The sequence below is a fragment of the Chelon labrosus genome, assembly GCF_963514085.1.
Source record: "Chelon labrosus genome assembly, chromosome: 11".
NCBI lineage: Eukaryota > Metazoa > Chordata > Actinopteri > Mugiliformes > Mugilidae > Chelon > Chelon labrosus.
The window spans coordinates 9,942,236-9,960,695 of record NC_140344.1 but is presented as its reverse complement, the minus strand read 5'-3'; the positions used below and the strand labels follow the sequence as shown (position 1 = coordinate 9,960,695).

At 39.1% G+C, this 18,460-nt stretch overlaps 1 protein-coding gene across 1 annotated transcript; it reads right to left on the bottom strand.

Moving 5' to 3' along the window:
• Positions 1-592: 592 nt before the first annotated feature.
• On the bottom strand, positions 593-18,146 carry parvb (parvin, beta). The gene is made up of 13 exons (XM_084554506.1): positions 17,924-18,146; positions 11,466-11,555; positions 10,763-10,833; positions 10,544-10,646; positions 8,693-8,833; positions 7,547-7,662; positions 7,137-7,195; positions 7,020-7,039; positions 5,584-5,645; positions 5,422-5,490; positions 5,022-5,123; positions 4,864-4,936; positions 593-3,270 (listed from the first exon to the last, which is right to left on the bottom strand). Exons 1-13 carry the CDS (start codon positions 18,036-18,038, stop codon positions 3,194-3,196), a joined length of 1,098 nt encoding a protein of 365 aa, XP_084410632.1. The 5' UTR covers positions 18,039-18,146; the 3' UTR covers positions 593-3,193.
• Positions 18,147-18,460: the final 314 nt, after the last annotated feature.

Sequence of the window (18,460 nt, the reverse complement as noted above, 5' to 3'; positions counted from 1 at the left end):
CTGCACTCAATTTGAAACCGTGGCTTTAAAAGAAAATAACATGTCACGGGGTCAAAAGGGAAGACAAGCACAAATGAGAAGAAGGTGGCACTTCCCCTTTCTGTCACTGGCTTTGCAGCAGAGCGTGTTTCTGATGAGGGCGTTTATGTTCTGTGTCACGATCTGTGTTTGAGCCGGTAATAATAAATACGTGTCGACTGGGAGAGAACAGGGAGGACTCTCGGGTACAAATGTATTGTTTGGATAAGCACACTTCAGGAGGGCCGAGAGAAGCGTGACACTCGGAGGCCTGAACCAGTCAGGCTCAGATCACGCATCTCCATCTGCAACTGGATCAATTTGCTATCATCTGGTCTCCAGCCTTCTCCATTCTACAACAAACACACCAAAAGGAAAAAGAGAAAGACATGGAGACAACATAACAACAACCTCTGTGTAGCTATGCACTGGCCTTGTTGAAGAAAAGAAAAAGGACCACCCATCAGCCAGACGAAGGGGCAATTTGGGGGGATGTGGAAGGTTACCATAGCAACAAAGGAATGAGACAAGAAAATAAAGGACTAAAATAAACCCATAATTCCTTTAGCTAAACCCAAATTGCAGGAATTGGCTGTTTCAAAGCCAATCTCGCTCAAAAGCCAAAGCAAATCTAACCTATCACACAAGTAAGGGATAAAATGAAATTCTCATTCTGTTTGATTCCAGGCATTTATTTCTTGATAGGCAGGATAAAAAAAGAAAGAAAAAAACACACACACGGGTGAGCCAGCCAGTGCCTTACTCAGTTTAGATTGACTCGTCCATTCTCTCAATAATTCAGCCCGGCTCTAAAATGCATGAGCAGTCGTGTACTGTACATCTTAGCAGGGCTCCAGGTGGCACAGCGAGAACGGCACTGCTTCAGGAGAGAAGTCCAGGCCTCCGTGGAGACTCGGCTAAAAGGCCGGTCAATATGAACACACTCTGACTGGGACTCCCGTGGGATGGCAAAAGCACATTGCACTTAAGGCAGGAGGCAACAACATTGGCTTTTAAACATGGCTTGAAATGTGGTGTGCATAGTTCAGAGTAAATAAGAATCATTCACACTTCATCCAGCTGTTAAGGCATAAGTAGCTACAGTAGATCTATAGGAGGAATATACAAATCACTTTCAGACATTATATAATGAATGGCATTTTCAAGTTTCTTACTTTGACATTTTGGGAAATACTTGTATTTGCTTTGTTGCAGAGACTTTTACTTTTTGGAATTTGCACAGATTAAATACAGAGATGTTAATTAATGGCCTTTAGAGGAGCTGGTAGACAGATTATCTCACCTGTGAACAGGGCCAGGCTAATGCTGTGTTAAAGTAAGTGGCAAAAGTTACAGTTACAGCTTTGATAAATAGTGTGCCATGTGTTGGCAAGTGTTAGTAGAAGTAGTGTGAACGAAGCATAACTGTTTCCTTGTTTCCTGTTTTTAGGCTAAGCTAAGCTAACTGGCTGACTGGCATCACTTTTTGTATTTAACTCTAGGCAAGAAAGTTAACAACTATTAACTTGTTGGCGTAGCTTTGCATTCATTAAATGTTTAAAGCTAACTACATAATGGGTTAAAACAAAGTTCTCACAACTTCCTGTTGATGTTGTCAGTTGAATGTCAAATATGTACACAATTTGCCATGTTGCGACCACAAGCTCACAAGTTCCAATTGAAGGCAGCATTAGCTTGTTAGCTTAGCTTAGGATAAGGGCTCAAATCCAGTAAAAAGCTAAGCTATTGATGATGGTTATTTGGTCAAAATGGAGTTAAGACCTGAATTTGAATTATTAAAATTTAAAAAGACGCAACAGAAATATTTTCTGAAAAAAATAAAAATAAAAATGGCAAGAAGCACTGCTAAAAACAAACTAGAGCAGCTAACGTTAACTAGTCGACCAAAGAAGACCTAGCTGGTGGCATAGTCACGGTTAGCCAAACTATCATTATGTAATGATTTTTTCCCTTTCTGTTCTTCCTAAATGGAAATGGAACAATTTTAAACTTACATCCTGGTAATTCAGAGTATTTTCCACATAACTAAATCAGGCAGCACAACAATATTAATGAAGTGAAGGAAAGTCCCCGCTAAACACTTGCTAATGGTAACTAGCTTAGCTGAGTAGCATTAAGTGCCATCTCTCTCCAGTGTAATTGATTACATTAATGTATCCCTTAAAGCATAGATTCTCAACAGGGGGTCCGCGGACCCCTAGTGGTCCGTGGTGTAATTGCAAGGGGTCCGTGAAAATCAAATATCTTTTAAAAAAGATCCTATGACATTTATAGAAATAGCATTATTTTATTCAAAAGTGACTGAGACACAACTGAAAGCTCATATTTGCCTTAAAGAATGAATAAATGCCATAATGCAATTTAAAATGCAGTTTCTGCTGTTTCTATCAAATTGCACCGCCACCCCCCAGGTCGGGTGGGGGTTCCTCAGGGTCGATCGAAAATATGCAGGGGGTCCAGGACCCAAAAAAGGTTGAGAACCACTGCCTTAAAGCACACATTGTATTATATGTACTGAAATTGTAAATAATCAAAATTTATTTTCTAAAAATTGTTATATTATGCATTCAGGCTACTTCTATAAATAATTATCTTTATTTATAGAGCAAGTGCTTCACATAAGGCAGAAGATAATTTATGCATTACCATTCGCATTCAATAAAGATTATCCAGAGGCTTTCCTACATTTGACTTTCCTACATTTTTATGTGTCATATAACTGTATTATTTCCCAGAATATCTAACTACTAATTTAATAATTATACATAGCATATGTAGACACTATATATATATATAAAGCATTTCCAACTTTCTAGTATATTCTGTGATGGATAGTAATCACTTTAACACACAACTGTTTTTCCCCCCAGTTTTAACCTTTTCCTGTGATGGCTGTGCACTCAAATGCAGGCCTAAAGATTGCACAACTTCCTGTGTTACAGTTAAAATTTGAGGAAGGAAACAGTGACATTTGGGGAACATTAAATACTAACATTCAGAGCCTTATTCAGGATAACTTCCTGGGTCTTTTTTAGTTCCACATAATGATGACTTTCAGTCCCAGTTGGTCTTTCCTCCAGTGTCTGGACTGTAATGCATAATATCTGCATAGGCACAGGGCAATGTTCAGAGTAATGTCAGGGGGTTAAGCAGTTCACTCAGAGTTTTTGTAGTTGGTGAACAGGTTGTAGAGGACTCTGAGGGTGGACTTGAGGTTCAGGTTGACAACATCTGAAAAAAACAAAATTGAGAAACACCTCATTAGCGTTTGCCGTACTTGAACTGCTTTCAGGAGGAAGATGTAGACCTTTATCGTGTACCAAAATCAATTTTAAAGGAGAAGAATTGGATTCTTAGAACACAAAATAAATGGGCTGCGATGGCATAAAATCATATTTACAATGCAAAGGAGTCTCTTCTACAGATGATTGCTGTTGGGCTGCTTTTCATAAGGTTATTTGTAATTTTCGAAAAGAAATGGGGTTTAAAATAGCTCCCACGACTTTTGGAAATGATTATCATATGATGTATTACTCCTCACCAGGAGTACTCTCTGTTCTTATGGTAGACACTGTGGTGTTCCACATAAGGGCTTGTTTTCTTGTTGGAATTTATCATCACAGCTAGGACTAGTTTACAAGTAAGTGAGTCCAACCAGATAACAGTACTAGTTAAACCAGTCTGCCTTTAGCACCTCAACATTTGCATTCCCCTGCCTAGGGTCTGCATGATTGTTCATAATGAACCTGCAGATGTGCACAAACCTGAGCACATCACAGCTATGATGTCAATTACTGCAATTACTGTGAGTGGTGATTGCAAGTAGTGGTTTTTGGGCATGGAAATGTTTCCTTTTTGGCTTAGTCAGGAAAATGTTTGAAGTAAGGAGGAAAAAAGCATTTGCATTAACACAGGTCAAGGAGAAGCAATATTTACACATCCCAAAAATCTACTGTAGCAAGTACTCGTTCAAGGTTTTGAGGAGCGAGTGGGCATGAATACATAGAGAGCATGTGACATGAGAAAGCATTACTAAATGTGAATGGTAAGTATAAAAGGATAAAGTCTGAGATGTCGTGTTTACACAAGAGAGGGACGTACTGCACAGTGTACATGATCACAGTGTCCTCAGATGTTTTAACAGGTACTTATGGTCATTTCAATAATGGTTGATCTAATAAAGTGCTTTTTCAACATCAGTGGTTCTCTGTATTTTTCATCTTTTTATGGTGATGTTTGAAAATGTGCAGCATTCGTGAATCAAGCTCATAGAGGCTGTGCATCGATTTGTAGCGTTAAGAATTAATCCATTCATATCCTGTGAATTAGCTGGTAGACCACCGTCTGATTTTGGTGTTTACCCAATTGTGTTTTACGGAGGTGATCAATCAGCTGTTTAGATCATAAACCAACGGTGTCTTTTTCCAGATTTTATGTAACTTCAAATGAGATTTGCTGAACATAAGGGTTTAAAAGACACGATTGAAAAAATATTAACTTAAAAATGTGGTAACCAGTTACAGCATCAACTAGGTGAAGTCCGACAGTAATACCTGATATTTTAAATAAAATCTCTCTGAAAAACCTTCAGGCTGGACAGTAAAGTGCACCTGAACACTAAATGAATTCAGCAGCATCCATTACAGCTTAAGCCAAGGTCCCCACCTACTGGACAACCCTTAATATGACCGTTGCTGCAGGAGATCAGCAATGCAGATCCTTTTTAAAGTAGTCCTTTCAGTCGATACAGGACCTCCTCCAGGAAAGCCTTTTTTCTTAATCTTTCACTTGATCTTGTAAAAACATAATATAATAGTAAAATACCTTCAGGTCTGGCTTTGGGTTTCTTCAGCCCTCCATCCTGCATCAGCTCAAATGCAAATGCTACATTGTGGACCTGAGGGAGAACAAAACTGACATTTAATATCAACTTAACCTTTTAAAGAAATTATCCAATTTCTCTGTATTGTACAGTGAAATACCTTCTGCTCGAAGCTCTCAGGAGTGAGGAAGAAGTTGTACAAAGGGACAAAGTAGTCTTCAAGCAGCCCCATCAGTAAAATCAGGTACACTCCATCTGCAAACTGCACAGATCCACACAATACACCACAGATATATTACACTGTGTGCATACATACCTGTATATACACGCATACAGTTTAGCAGACTGCATGGTGCAGCACATTCTCTTCCAACTCCATAAGTAGGTCAGATTGGATTATTTAAAAATTTTAATCTGAGCTGCAGATGCAGACAGGGGAGAACTGATAGGATGAAACCCTGTTAGATAACATACCTGAGATGATAATATTAATAAATGAATGGATCGTGCTTTGACAGTGGTAACATGAGTCTAGAGAGAAAATAAATAAAATCTCTTACCTGAGATTCCAGCTCAGTAACCTCCAGGTTCAACTTGTTCAAGTGTTTGTTCACAAACGTTATGAGTGACTGATAGGAGAAGCAAAAAGCTATTAATTATTTTCAAAACAAAGAATTTCATGTATTGTACTAAGAATAGAGAAGAGTAGGTGTTCATTTTACCGTTTTTACCACGTTGAGTTTGTCAGGAGCGTGATCCATCAAGGTGTCAAATGCATCCCTCTCTGGGGTAAAGAAGAAGGAATTCAAAGGTTATAAAAGAGTTGGATAAACTGCGTCATAAAGTTTGAGAAATAGTGAAAATAGTGAGAATGTCATGTCAGTTGAGCCCAAACAGTACATTGACCAATACTGACCTATCACTGATATATATCGGTGTTGACTCATATGCTGTCCAATAAGTGGCGGTATGTTTTTTTTTTTTTTCAGAGGATATAATGCAAAAAGAGATGCTTAGGGTAATTTAGAAATAGTGTCATCGTATAGTTTGTCTGCAGCACATGTAGCTGGGTACAAATCACAGATGAGCAGACGTTAGTGTGGAGTCATGCAGTGTATTCCCAGTAAGTTGTTAACTAGTTTAAGTGCAGACTTTCAGGTTTAATTCAAAGAGTTGATCAAAAATATCCTATGAAACTTTTAGGAATTCCTAAAAAAAAGTGTCTCCTCCTTTCAGGGGCTCAAAAGTAATTGGACAAATTAACATTACCATAAATAAAATGTTTATTTTAATACTTTGTTGATAATCCTTTTCACCAGACACTGGGCTTCCTCCTTGGTGATGCTTTGCCAGGCCTTTACTGCAGCTGTCTTTAGTTGTTTCTTGTTTGTGGGTCTTTCTGCCTTACATTTTGTCTTAAGTAAGTGAAATGCGTGCTCGATTGGGTTGAGATCTGGTGACTGACTCGGCCATTGCAGAATATTCCACTTAAAAAAACTCCAGGGTTGCTTTTGTGGTATGTTTTGGATCACTGTCCACTTGTACTATGAAGCACCAGCCAATGAACTTTGCTGCATTTGGCTGAATCTGAGCAGAAAGAATATCTCTATACACTAGAATTTCTGCTTCTGTCTTCTTCTTGTCACATCATCAATTAACACTAGTGACCCAGTGCCATTGGAAGCCCTGCATGCCCATGCCATCACACTGTGTCCACCATATTTTACAGAAGATGTGTTGTGCTTTGGATCATGAGCTGTTCCAAGCCTTCTGCATACTTTCCTCTTCCCATCATTCTGGTACAGGTTGATCTTTCATCTTGCCAAAGAATGCTGGTCCAGAACTGGGCTGGCTTCTTTTGATGTTTTTTGGCAAAGTCTAATCTGATAATGGTTTGCACCTTGTGGTGAACACTCTGTATTTGCTCTAATGCAGCCCATTAAATAGCTTTTGAGTGAACTGTCCAATTACTTTTGGTCCCTTGAAAAAGAGGCGGCTACATATTAAAGGGAGCCTGGCTGGATGTTCTCACCGAGTTTTGTGCATTGCTAAGCTAACTGCATATTCCATGCACAACCTTTAGTACAACATTTCCAGCAGAAACAATCAAATCAAATAGATAGATAGATCACGAAACAGGTGTGTGGCCAGGACTCACCAAATCTTCCCATCATCATTCTGAAAAAAAAAAGAAGAAGAAAATCTGATTATCTGCTACCCTATGACTTTGAACATTAAACTTTATTAATACTAAGGACGCTGTAGTAGTTCTTACTCCGTGGTGCTGGTCAGCTCCTTGGTCACTACAGCAGTCTGCAGGATGCCCTCTCGCTTCTGCACAGATTTAAAATCAAAGTAATTTAGTTTCGACACGAGAAAATAACTGTAACTGTTGATGCACATAATGAAAATTACATGGGCTGTCAAAGAAGATGACAAAACCTGAAAAAATGTATGTATAAAATGACACTGAAACTATATCACCATTGTAATGCAAATATAGTTTTGGATTGGTTATTTTGATGGTGTCAGACACCTGCAGTTGACTGAAGGTGCCATTAGGGTCATTTGTAATTTTAAAAACTAATTTCTTATTTTAAATTTGAAGAATATCTGTGTTGTTTTTCTGTAATTCACTTTTACCACAGCCTGTCTGGAAAAAGAGATACTGATGAAACACTTTACCTTGACCACCACCACCTGTACAGAGACGTACTCAGGCAGCCTGATGGGGGCCTGGAAGTGCATAGCGAGAGCCACCAGCAGATAAACGATAGCCACCAGGTTCTTTGAATGGATAGCTGGAATAGTTAATCACAGGACATTTCAGTACTTCCACAAAGCAAGTAAACATAATGATGCACTTTATTTCAGTTCAGTTGTCAGTTATTGTTTTTACAGAGATAAAGGAAAAATGGAGAACAATTGACTGAACAATTAATACAGTACAAACCAGTTTCACTGAATTTTCAGGCAATGTTAAAGCCAACAAATCACTTATTCCTGACAGTTTTCAGGACTTATGAAAACCTATGTACAGGATTAAACATTCACTATTTGTAGTTGAAATGAACAAAGTTGATTGTTTGTTAAAGGTACCCTAGAAGAAAGACCCACATCCACGCACACAAAAAAATTTGCTTTGGTGGGAACTGGTTAATCCCTCAGCAAAGATCTGAATCAAATAGTTTGGGATGACTTTGTGTGGTGATGGACAGAAGAGTAACAGTGACATGGCCAGTTGAATTTGCTTACAACAAAATGGCTCTGATTGGTTGTCGGACTATTCAGTTGCATGCAGGGGTATTTTTTTCCTCTGTATTGGCTGTAATACGCCCCACAATGAAACCCAAACCAGACTCCAGTTATGATAACAGTTGTTTGTTTTTTCTTATCCTTAATAATCCTTCGTTCATTCATTCATGTTCTGGAGCCTATCCCAGCTGTCATCGGGCGAGAGGCGGGGTACACCCTGGACAGGTCACCAGTCTATCATGGGGAAATTTGTTCTCTGCATTTAACACGTCCATTCATACACACGGTAATGAACACACTCAGAGCAGTGGGCAGCCACATGCTTCCCTGTGATGTAGAACACTACTTAGCTAGTACTGTATAATGTCTCCAGTCTGAAGGCCTGAAGGCTTTCAAAGATTGAAAATATAATCATAATAATCCTAATGATGATGATGATTGATATACATTGGCCTGGGTCGGAGAAAATGTTCGAAGGAAGTGTTCGTATATGAAGAGGAAAAATCTATTCAAAGTTGGTGTCGAGTTGAATTATGAGAATGGAGCGCCAATCACTGACATCACTGTAAAACTCACAGTCCACACTCCACTCGATGGTCCAGCCATGAGGCCTCAGCATGTTGTTGACAGCTTCTAAAACCGTCTGAAGCTTCTGCTTCTGGCCAATCTCCGACTGGGTGACCTCGGCCACGTTCAGCTTCCTGCCAGACAGCTTTTCTGTTGCCAAGGAAAGAAAGAAGTGGCAGAGTTATGTCAAGTTGAACACACATGGTCTCCTCTAGATGCTACAGGTGTGTTGGAGTAGAACACAGACATTTTAAAAAGAGACTAAATCCAAAAAAAAAACCCTACCTCAATTTACATGAAGTATAAAAGGTGCTTTAAACTAAAAGGCAGAATGTCCCTTCATGTCTGTATCAGGGTGGATTCTGGTCTCTTTGGAAAACCTCTTGAAAAAAGTCGGTGAATGCAGATGATGACTTACAAAGGAAGACTCTTCTGCTCTAAGCACTAAATAAGGAAGAGGATTTAAGAGGCTTAGCTCAAGTGCGTGGGTTCAAATATTATAAAAAAATAAATAAAAATAAAAAGCAGAAGAAGAAGAGGATGAGGAAAGTATCCAGCAGCAGAGGCACTGATGCAATAAAAGACTGAGATTACATAAGGCGCCAAAGAGATAAAGGAGCTGAGAACTAAAAAGGGCTAAGCATAAAATCACGCATGACTTTTATCACAAAAATGTTTCCTGCTGTGCTTTTCAGCACTTGACATATGAAATAAAAACCATATTTCCTGTCAACTGTATTTGGTAAATTGTTTGCACATTCTTGATGTTTTGTCCTTCTTCACGTCTGTCAGATGGATTCATACATATAAGAAAAATATGATGTAGAATGTGTAGTTTTGGAGCACAAGCATTCAGGTACATGTGTGACTTCGTGGTTAAAACTACACTCAGTTTATTAGGTACACTAGTGAAAACAAATGCATTTTAATATAACAGTCCAGGTTTAAATAGTAGCTTCATGAACATCATGGAGTCTATAATTAGTTTAACATCACTGAGAGGGCTGTTCATTCAACTGTGTTTTTATTTTGGAGGCTGTGGTTTGTAGTACTGTTGAATCATATTGTGTTGCACATTTCTAATGCTTTTACAACCCCATTTCAGCCAGTGGGCTAGGCTAAATAATAGAAACAATTTAGCATTTAATTCAATCCAGTTTATCAGCACCACAAACAACATCCTCCAAAATGATTGAGTTACCACCTTTCTTATGGTGTTTCAACATAAACTGAACATTAAAACAGTCATGAAGGGGAATTTAATGCAGGACTGTTATATTACAATGCATTTATTTTCACCAGTGTACCTAATGAAATGGCAAGTGAGTGTATATCCTTGTAAAAGTGTTGTAATTGCAGTAACAAACAACAGTCACAAGGGGGAAACCACTGACAGACCAGAGACGCTGATATCTTGTAATACACTAAAGCACAACAGTCAATATCAAGGCATAAACAAACTAAAGTATTTTACATGTAATATTAAATTAAAAAGTTATTAATTAATTTGAGATTATATATATTTGGGTATTATACAGATTATACAGCTCCTACTGTCAACATAATAATACAGTAGAGATATTCTACATCAAGTTGTGTCTAATGCACAGTGGTAAACAGGTGAAAATAAAAATCACACAAAAAAATATAACAAATCTCACATAGAGTCAATGCAGAACTGATTGAAAATATTTCAGTACATCAGTCATTGACATTATTCATGCAACAAAAACACACAAAAACCTCGTCCAAGAGCAACGGACTGCAAAAACCAATCAGTCAGTTATTGCAAATGTCTAATATTGTTATAATCTGGTTGTTCCAGTATAAATGTATTGTGGCTGTGCGTTTTATGCTCACCAAATAACTTCTGGAGCACTTGTCCATCATAGCAGTCCTCCTCCAGGTCTTTAACGATGATCCTGTCTTCTTCCAACTCACTGTTGATCCAGTCAATCAGGACCTGGATGTGAGAATACGACACACTTACAGTCAAACTGTTTTCTTTACACTTTTTATTGATATCATTGTGCTACAAAAGATATCATGGTGTTGGTGCACAAAGCAACCCCAGTCTACCTTCAGAAGATCTTTAAATTTAAGGTTTTCTCTCGATGTTGGGTCCAACATGATCCTCTCAGCATTTTCCTCTGGAGAAGATAATGTGAAATAAATGAAGACAACACACACTGACAGCACTCACATGTCCAGACAGATAGATGCCCTTTTATCGCATAAGTACAAATGCATAGGCACAAAAACAAACGCACAATGTTCTCCTCACACTCATGTCAACAGTGAGTCACATGGTTACTAAAGACAAAGGCGTCTCCACTCCACCCACTTTCATTTCCTGCTGCTCCACTGTCAAAGTCCCCATTAGTCAACATGTGTCAACAGATTCATATTATCCTCTGTGACCCTGGTAACCACTGACACTCAGCTAATAAAAAAAGTGTCGTGAAATTTTTTAGAAGTATCATCAGCAAAACCACAGTTTGCAACCTCCAATCACAAACGAACATATTGATTTGACACGTTTAGACAGAAAATCTAACATGTAAGTGACACAGTATGTTTTTAACATTAAATGAGGCACTCTTATGTGTACAGACTGAGATTTATTTTATTTTATTTTATTTTATTTTTCTTTCACGTATTTAAGTTGTTTCTGTACAAGAGAGCAAAGTTGCCGGAGTCAAATTCCTTGTATGTTTACATACTTGGCCATTAAAGCTGATTCTGATTCTGATTCTTTTGGTGTGTTAATGTATGTTCATACCCAGCAGTGTATCCTCTGGATGGATGTCTGTTCCTGAAGGAAGCATGGGAGCATTGATGGCATTCCTCCCCTCCTCATGGAGATCACTCACTAGTGAGACAACACACAAAAAATACTTTAAAATATAAAAGCATTAAAGAACTGGAAGGATGACATGTTTGTATACAGACAGAGAATGAGATAAACAGGCAAAGACTCCTAGACAGAACAGCAGAAACGTGCCAGTGTCACTGGCAGCTGTAATAGTACACATTCAACACAAACCCCCCTGTGAAAGTGTACTGTGAGTTTGGTGTCTATGCGTTGGACGTACTCCTCCTCTGAAGATGCTTCATCGGTCATTTAACACCCACTTCTCTCTATTTAACATAATAGTGAGAACAGTGGCATTTAGAAAGGTTATAAATGTTTCACTGCACTCCATACATCCTATTTTTTACTTCCCAAGAGTGGTGGGAGGTACATTTATACTTTTAAACGACTCAGCCTTCAATCAGCACATATGGATTGATATCAATATGGATGCTATTATACTGCATCCAAACAGGTAAAACTCCAACATTGTTGAAGAAAACAAAGATTGTTATGAACGCTAATATCAAAAAGGCAAAAGACTAACTAAACCGCCACAGACTAACAAAGAAGCAGGGCAGTTCACGCAAATTGTCATAAACGCACAAACGTACATTCAGTAATTATGACCCTTGTACCACCCCATAGTTTGGGACATAGATTGCATTTTGCATACTGAAGACATGTTTGTCCATGTTGTCCAATGTCAATAAGCGTATCATAAACCTGAAAAATATCCCTTCTAATCTAATGACAGCCTTTGTTAAACCATTAAAAGCTATAACAACAAATTCAGATGCATGTATTACATAATGTATACATAACTGAGCATCAGACTTAACTAGCATTAGACAATATTTATATATAAGAAAAACCTTTATTTGTCCCATAATGGGACAAATAAAGCTAGTTACAGTGTTTAGCCAATAGATGAACAGTTGACAGCAAATGTTAGTTAAGTATTACGTTTAGTGAGCTATTGTTATAAACTGTAACCTAAGGCAAAAGTACAATTAGAGGTTTAATTAGTGGTAAATGTTTCAACCCTGACCTGTTGTTTTTACCTCTTTTGAAAAGGTTCTGAGTCAGAGCCCCTCGATCCCCCTGAAACCCTGATACTATGAATTAACAGACAGATTTACAGTAGTCGACCTCACTATATGTAACAATTTAAATATGCATGGGTGGCACTGTTGGTAACTGCTATCAAATGTTTTCATTTTGATATGGTTCGGAGCCAGAGGTGTCACACGTCTGTCACTTCCTCTCTCCTCCTCCCATCCCATGAGGCTCTTTTCCGTTAAAGATTACATTGTGAGACAGAAGTCTTTTTTTTTTGCTGTGAAAACACTGTAAGAATAAGAATTAAATTTGCTCTCTGAAGCTGGTTAAAAAGCGACACCACACTCATAAACTACTAAACACAAACTTTGAGTGTAGCTTCAAAATCAAAAATCAATGTCGTACTGAGATGCTTTTCCTTCAGACTGGACAGGCACTCCAGGGACTCAAAGGCCATCTAGCCCTAATGGCCACTCTGCTTTTATCTTCCTGCATTTCAGTTTGTATGACCTACAAAGGCTCGACCGCAATCAATGATCCCAAATTAGACACTTTATTCACTTACTTGTTATTTATAAAGACAGACAAGAAAAATAGCTGGAGGATTAAAAAAAATGGCATTTTCACATAAAAAAAAAAATGCTTTTTTCCAGCGCAGTGGGTTTATGCTATAATCTGAACAAAATCACAGCTTCAAAGCAAGAGTGAAGAGAGGATAAACAGATTCAGCCCAGGAGGAGGGGTCCCTGCAGGTTTACTATCTGATTCAGCCTTCTCATAAGAGCTGAAAACTGTCTTGAATCTCACTACAGATCAGCAGCTTGCTCGGTAATTACAGTGCAGGCTTGCTGCATTTCATCATAATTGTGCCGCTTCCTCCCTTTGGGTCCATCTGACTGCATTGCTGCTGATTTCTACTGCGCTGGACACAAGCCTGGGCACTTCACACAGTCCAACAAAATCTGTGTTTAAATTGGTCAAATCATAAAATACTGTATAAGTCATTTACCACAACAGATTTATGCAGAGTGATACATGGAAATAAAAACACGTCTTGTTGGCTTCATGTGAAAAGACCAACATAACACTGACACTGCACTAAGGTAACAGGTCCTGCTTCCCCATTTCCACTTCCAAGTTCCTCAAAGGCCAGCATTAAAAATCTGATTACCTTGTTTCTTCCTTTTAGTCCCACACAGGAGCCCTGCCATGTCCCCACGGTAAATCGTCCAATTCTCCCTACTGGCTGTGAGCGAAGGTAGGAGATGCAGGAGTGTTATGTGCGTTGAGTGTATGTGTGCGTGTGTGTGTGTGCGTGCGTGAATGTGGGATCTGTAGTCGGTGCAGCTGAGCAGTGGCAGGGGCGTCATCACGTGTTTATTTCTGTCACAACCCTCCACCCCACCTCTGCGGTCCAGTTACCGGAGAGGCTGAGGGGGTGTGTGTGTGTGTGTGTGTGTGTGTGTGTGTGCGCATGGGACAAAAAGTATATGAACACATCCAATCACCTCCTACACGCCACTTACATCTGGACTGTTAACCAGAGGATAAAGGACGGATTTACTGACCAATGACAGGTAATGTCATAACTAGATATATAATCCTTCACAGTGCTGGTATCATGAATGCAGCGTGGTGTTTCAAACTACAAACAAGGCCTTAACAATCACACCAGATCTGAGTCTAGTAATTTCCCAGCAATATAAAAGAGACTTGTTTCACTGAATAACTCCTCTCTGTCAATGAGTATGCAAACAAAGCATTTAATATGTTTTGTTGCGGCAGAAAATCAATCAGCGTTCCTTTTAACGTAATTACACTGATTCAATACGAACAAAGCTTCCAGTCAAGGACGTTTATCCTATGTCGCTTCCTTGCACAAGTTCATGGAATAAGCAGCTCTGTTATATTGCAAGCAATTGTGTAAAATAACACAGTGTCCATCATAAACAACAAACGGCGCAAAGCCGGTTCAAATCGACCTCGTCTCTTATCGCTCCACTGCTCCCGAGGGAGGGGTGGGGGTTAACTGTGGCACAGGGGCGAGATATAAATAATGCGGCAGTATGGAGGAGACAGACTGGACCTTAAATATAGCTGCAGTTATTTACACCAACACAGGCTCCTGTGAGTAAGAGCAGAAAGGAGATGACGGCGTTCCACAGCAGATATCCATGACAACAGTTGAAAGTATGTAACACTTCTCACCTAATATTTATGTCATACTTCATGTTATTAACTTAATTTGCTCTTCTGATATCTCTATAGTCACATACTACAACAGGTTTTGTCTACTCTACTGCTCCTCCTGATGTGTTCTGTTAGTTTTCTGTCATGTTAAGGGGCTTTTAGTGCGTGTTTTCAGATCCAAAACGAGTCTCAACGAGTAAAAAAAGTGAAACTTACACTAATTTGATACCGATACTGAGACGTGACATTTAAGAAAAAAAAAATGCCAATGCCAACCTTTGACTTACACAGCTAAGTGAACAACGACCAACTAAATACACAGTAGGACGCTGAACGTCGAGCAACACATTTTCTTTGCGCCCTCTGAAGAAGAAAATGCATCCACGTGGAAAATGAATCCAACATTGGGCATATTTTTGGATTGCAACTGCAAACTGACATACTGCTGAAGCCAATATTATTAAGCAAACACTGATCATTTTATCGGTTTGGAAAGTTAATCCGTCCTCTAAACGAATCAGTTAGCTTGACCTGCATTGAGTTATCAGTCAGTGCCTTTAAAAGTAGAAAAATACTTATAGACGTATTTTACATATTCATCAATTGACATTCTGTCTGATATCACTTTGTAATAATGATTACAATTCTATTTATAAAAGTAAAAAGATCCAAGTGGGTAAATATTAGTTATAGGCACTATATATTTTTAAAGTGTAAAATATGCTCCCGGTGACGGTGTAAAAATACAGATTGTGTTTGTAATGTTGGTTTAAGTTTTTTTGAATATATGCTGATGTTCCTTCAAAAAGTTCAGTGTGTAAAATGAGTAAAAAAGCAAATAGCAACAATATACCCTGCTCTGTAAAACAAGTGACTTACTGTTACCAGCATCCATCCCACAGAAACCTGTATATCAGCTATTCTGTGTATTTTCAGTGTTAACGCCCTGTTAAAATAACTAGGATGTGACAGTGTACTTATCCTCTCATTCCTTATTCACTATCATTATTACAGCACTGTCTGTTGCTGACAAAGAGCCTTGTCAGAGAAACGCAGACTTCCTTTCAGTTTATCTGGACATGCAGAGGGAGACGCACACACGTCTACGCAACCACATCCACGGCTGCAGTAATATGGACTGTGAGTGCGCGTCTCGTCAAGTAGCCTCAAGCAACATGTTGCGTTTTCGTTCAACAAAAGGGAAGAGGATGGTTTAAGGAGAGTACGTTTAAGAAACTGCAACTCCTTGTCATTAACGGTGATTATTCAGCAGAAGTGAGGCAATTTTTCCAGCAGCAGCTCGTCTCTGCTGGGTGTTCCCTTCAAAGAACATAAAGCGCCACACCCAACAGTAACAGTAGCCACAACCACACTCTGTGCTCCACCAACATTAACTTCACATGCTTTACTTCTGTCAGACTGATCCTAACATCACTTTTACTCTCTCCCTGTAAACTCTCATGTTTTATCACAGCTTTGATCCCCTTTGACCACACAGTGGCACTGCACTCTCACCAGCAGTATGAGGCACCGGCTCTGTGGGCTTACGGGATTCCCGTCTGTCCACACTGCAGAATACAGATCACATACATATCTGATTTATAATGGCAAACATAACTTGAGCAGACCACAGAGGGTTTCAGGGGCTACGTTAGAGGTTTATAAATAAAGGGAAGAGACATGTTTTTATGTTCACATCCCACATTCAGTTTCCCTACATGTAGATTAAAGTCAAAAAGACTTCTGGCTCCTGAAATGTTGTCAGAACTCGATATATACTGCATATATGTATAGAAAATATGAAAAATATGGATATTATTATTATTATACTGGTCAGCAGCAGATCAAACTTACTGGAGCAGGTCCTGGTGAAACTTTAAGCACAAGTTCAAGCAGGAAAATAATTATTCTAATTAATAATTATAATTCCCTCAACACACAGGACTCCACCGCTCATGTAACATCTACACTATGTTAACCCTTTCATATTTCCTCTTTTGCTTTTGTTGGTTGTTAGAAAACTGACAAGTGTTATCAACTGACATTAACTTAACAAAACAAAACAAAATTATCTCTGTGGAAACTGAAAATCACAGCTGCAAAGAGACCAAGTCAACTTCCCTAAACTGCTTTTTTGCAAATATGTTTATCATACAGTTGTAAGAAGATCAACAGATCAAGCTTTGAGAGGGTGGAAACACACATTCAGGAGCATTTTTGCTCAACAAATTATTAAGTTATTTGTTGTGGTTATCAGTTCAGTCTCCACTGCATAATCAGTTTTACGCCAAACTCAACCTGATATTTTAAGTATGTTTGTAAAATTCTGCTTCTAGTGTTTGCGCTGCAGTTTAAGAAGATTTCAAGCTGTTCAAATACATTTTAAAGGTCGTGGAAGCTGGAGGATGGAATTCAGTTTGGCTCCTAAACAATTAAATTGCGTCTGTCTGCCTGCTGGTGGCCCTCCTTTAACAGAGATTACAAACACATGGCTGGGAGCACACACACACACACACACACACACACACACCAAGACACACAACGGGGCGTTAAACCTTGCAGCTGTCCCTTTGACCAGACAAGGACTGTCCTGAGGGAGGCTAGACTAGAAAATAGTTCACAATTGTGAAAGCAAGCAGAAAAAGTTAAGAGATTGATTTGCATGTACCATATAAAGAGATCACAGTTCTCTTCACACCTTTATCTTTATAAGCCGGCATTCCTGCCACAGTTCACTGAGTGTGACTGTGGTCTATTTATGTTTACCTAGATCATGTTAAACCCCTCTGGTGTTGCTGAGAAGCTTTGTCTCACCCTTTGTATGAATAGAGACGTTTCTTATGGACATTAAAACTAGAATAAAGCCTTAATCTGATCACTTATGGCACTATTGTGAAGTGATTTAACACTGACCTCGGTTACAACATTGAATAAAACATGTGATAAAGTGGCTACTGGAAAATAAAAACATCTGTGTGGAAGTTATAATCATGTGTACAGTCTATGAATCAGCAGCCAGAGGAGAATATTTTAATAGGGCATCATGTGATTGCAGCACCATGGACAGAAACACAGGAGAGGGAACAAACAAGAGGCCTTTCATCAAGTAAAAGAAAAATAAAAAAATCACTCACCTTCTTTAGCCTTTTTCTTCCGGACCAGGGTTCCTCCTAATTTCCCCAGAAAGGACTCGTCCTTCTTCATTTTTGCGGACTGCATGGTCGCAGATGTGGCGGCCGTCCCGGACATGTTTCACTGTGTCCTCCACTCTCTCTCTCTCTTTCTCTCTCTCTCTGTCCTGATGTGTTTGTCGGCTCACTCCTCCCTGTGATGCATTCAGGCACCGGAGGACGATCCAATCACAGCGAAAACACAAACTCACATGCGGCAGACAACAGGCTTCAAGAAGCAGCGGTGTTTGGGCATCAACAGAGAATGACTCACACGTGAGTAAAGACTGCAGCTGCTGCACCCACAGCGCCGCCCACAGGCAAGAAGAGGAACACAAGAGGGGTTTCATTTTATGCTTGTCAAACCCATCAAGCCAAAATAAACGCTGGTCAGGCATAACATTATGACCCCTGACATGTGAAGTAAATAACTTTGACCATCTTGTGACAATACAATGTTCTGCTGGGAAACTTCTGGACCTGGTATGTGGATGTTACTTA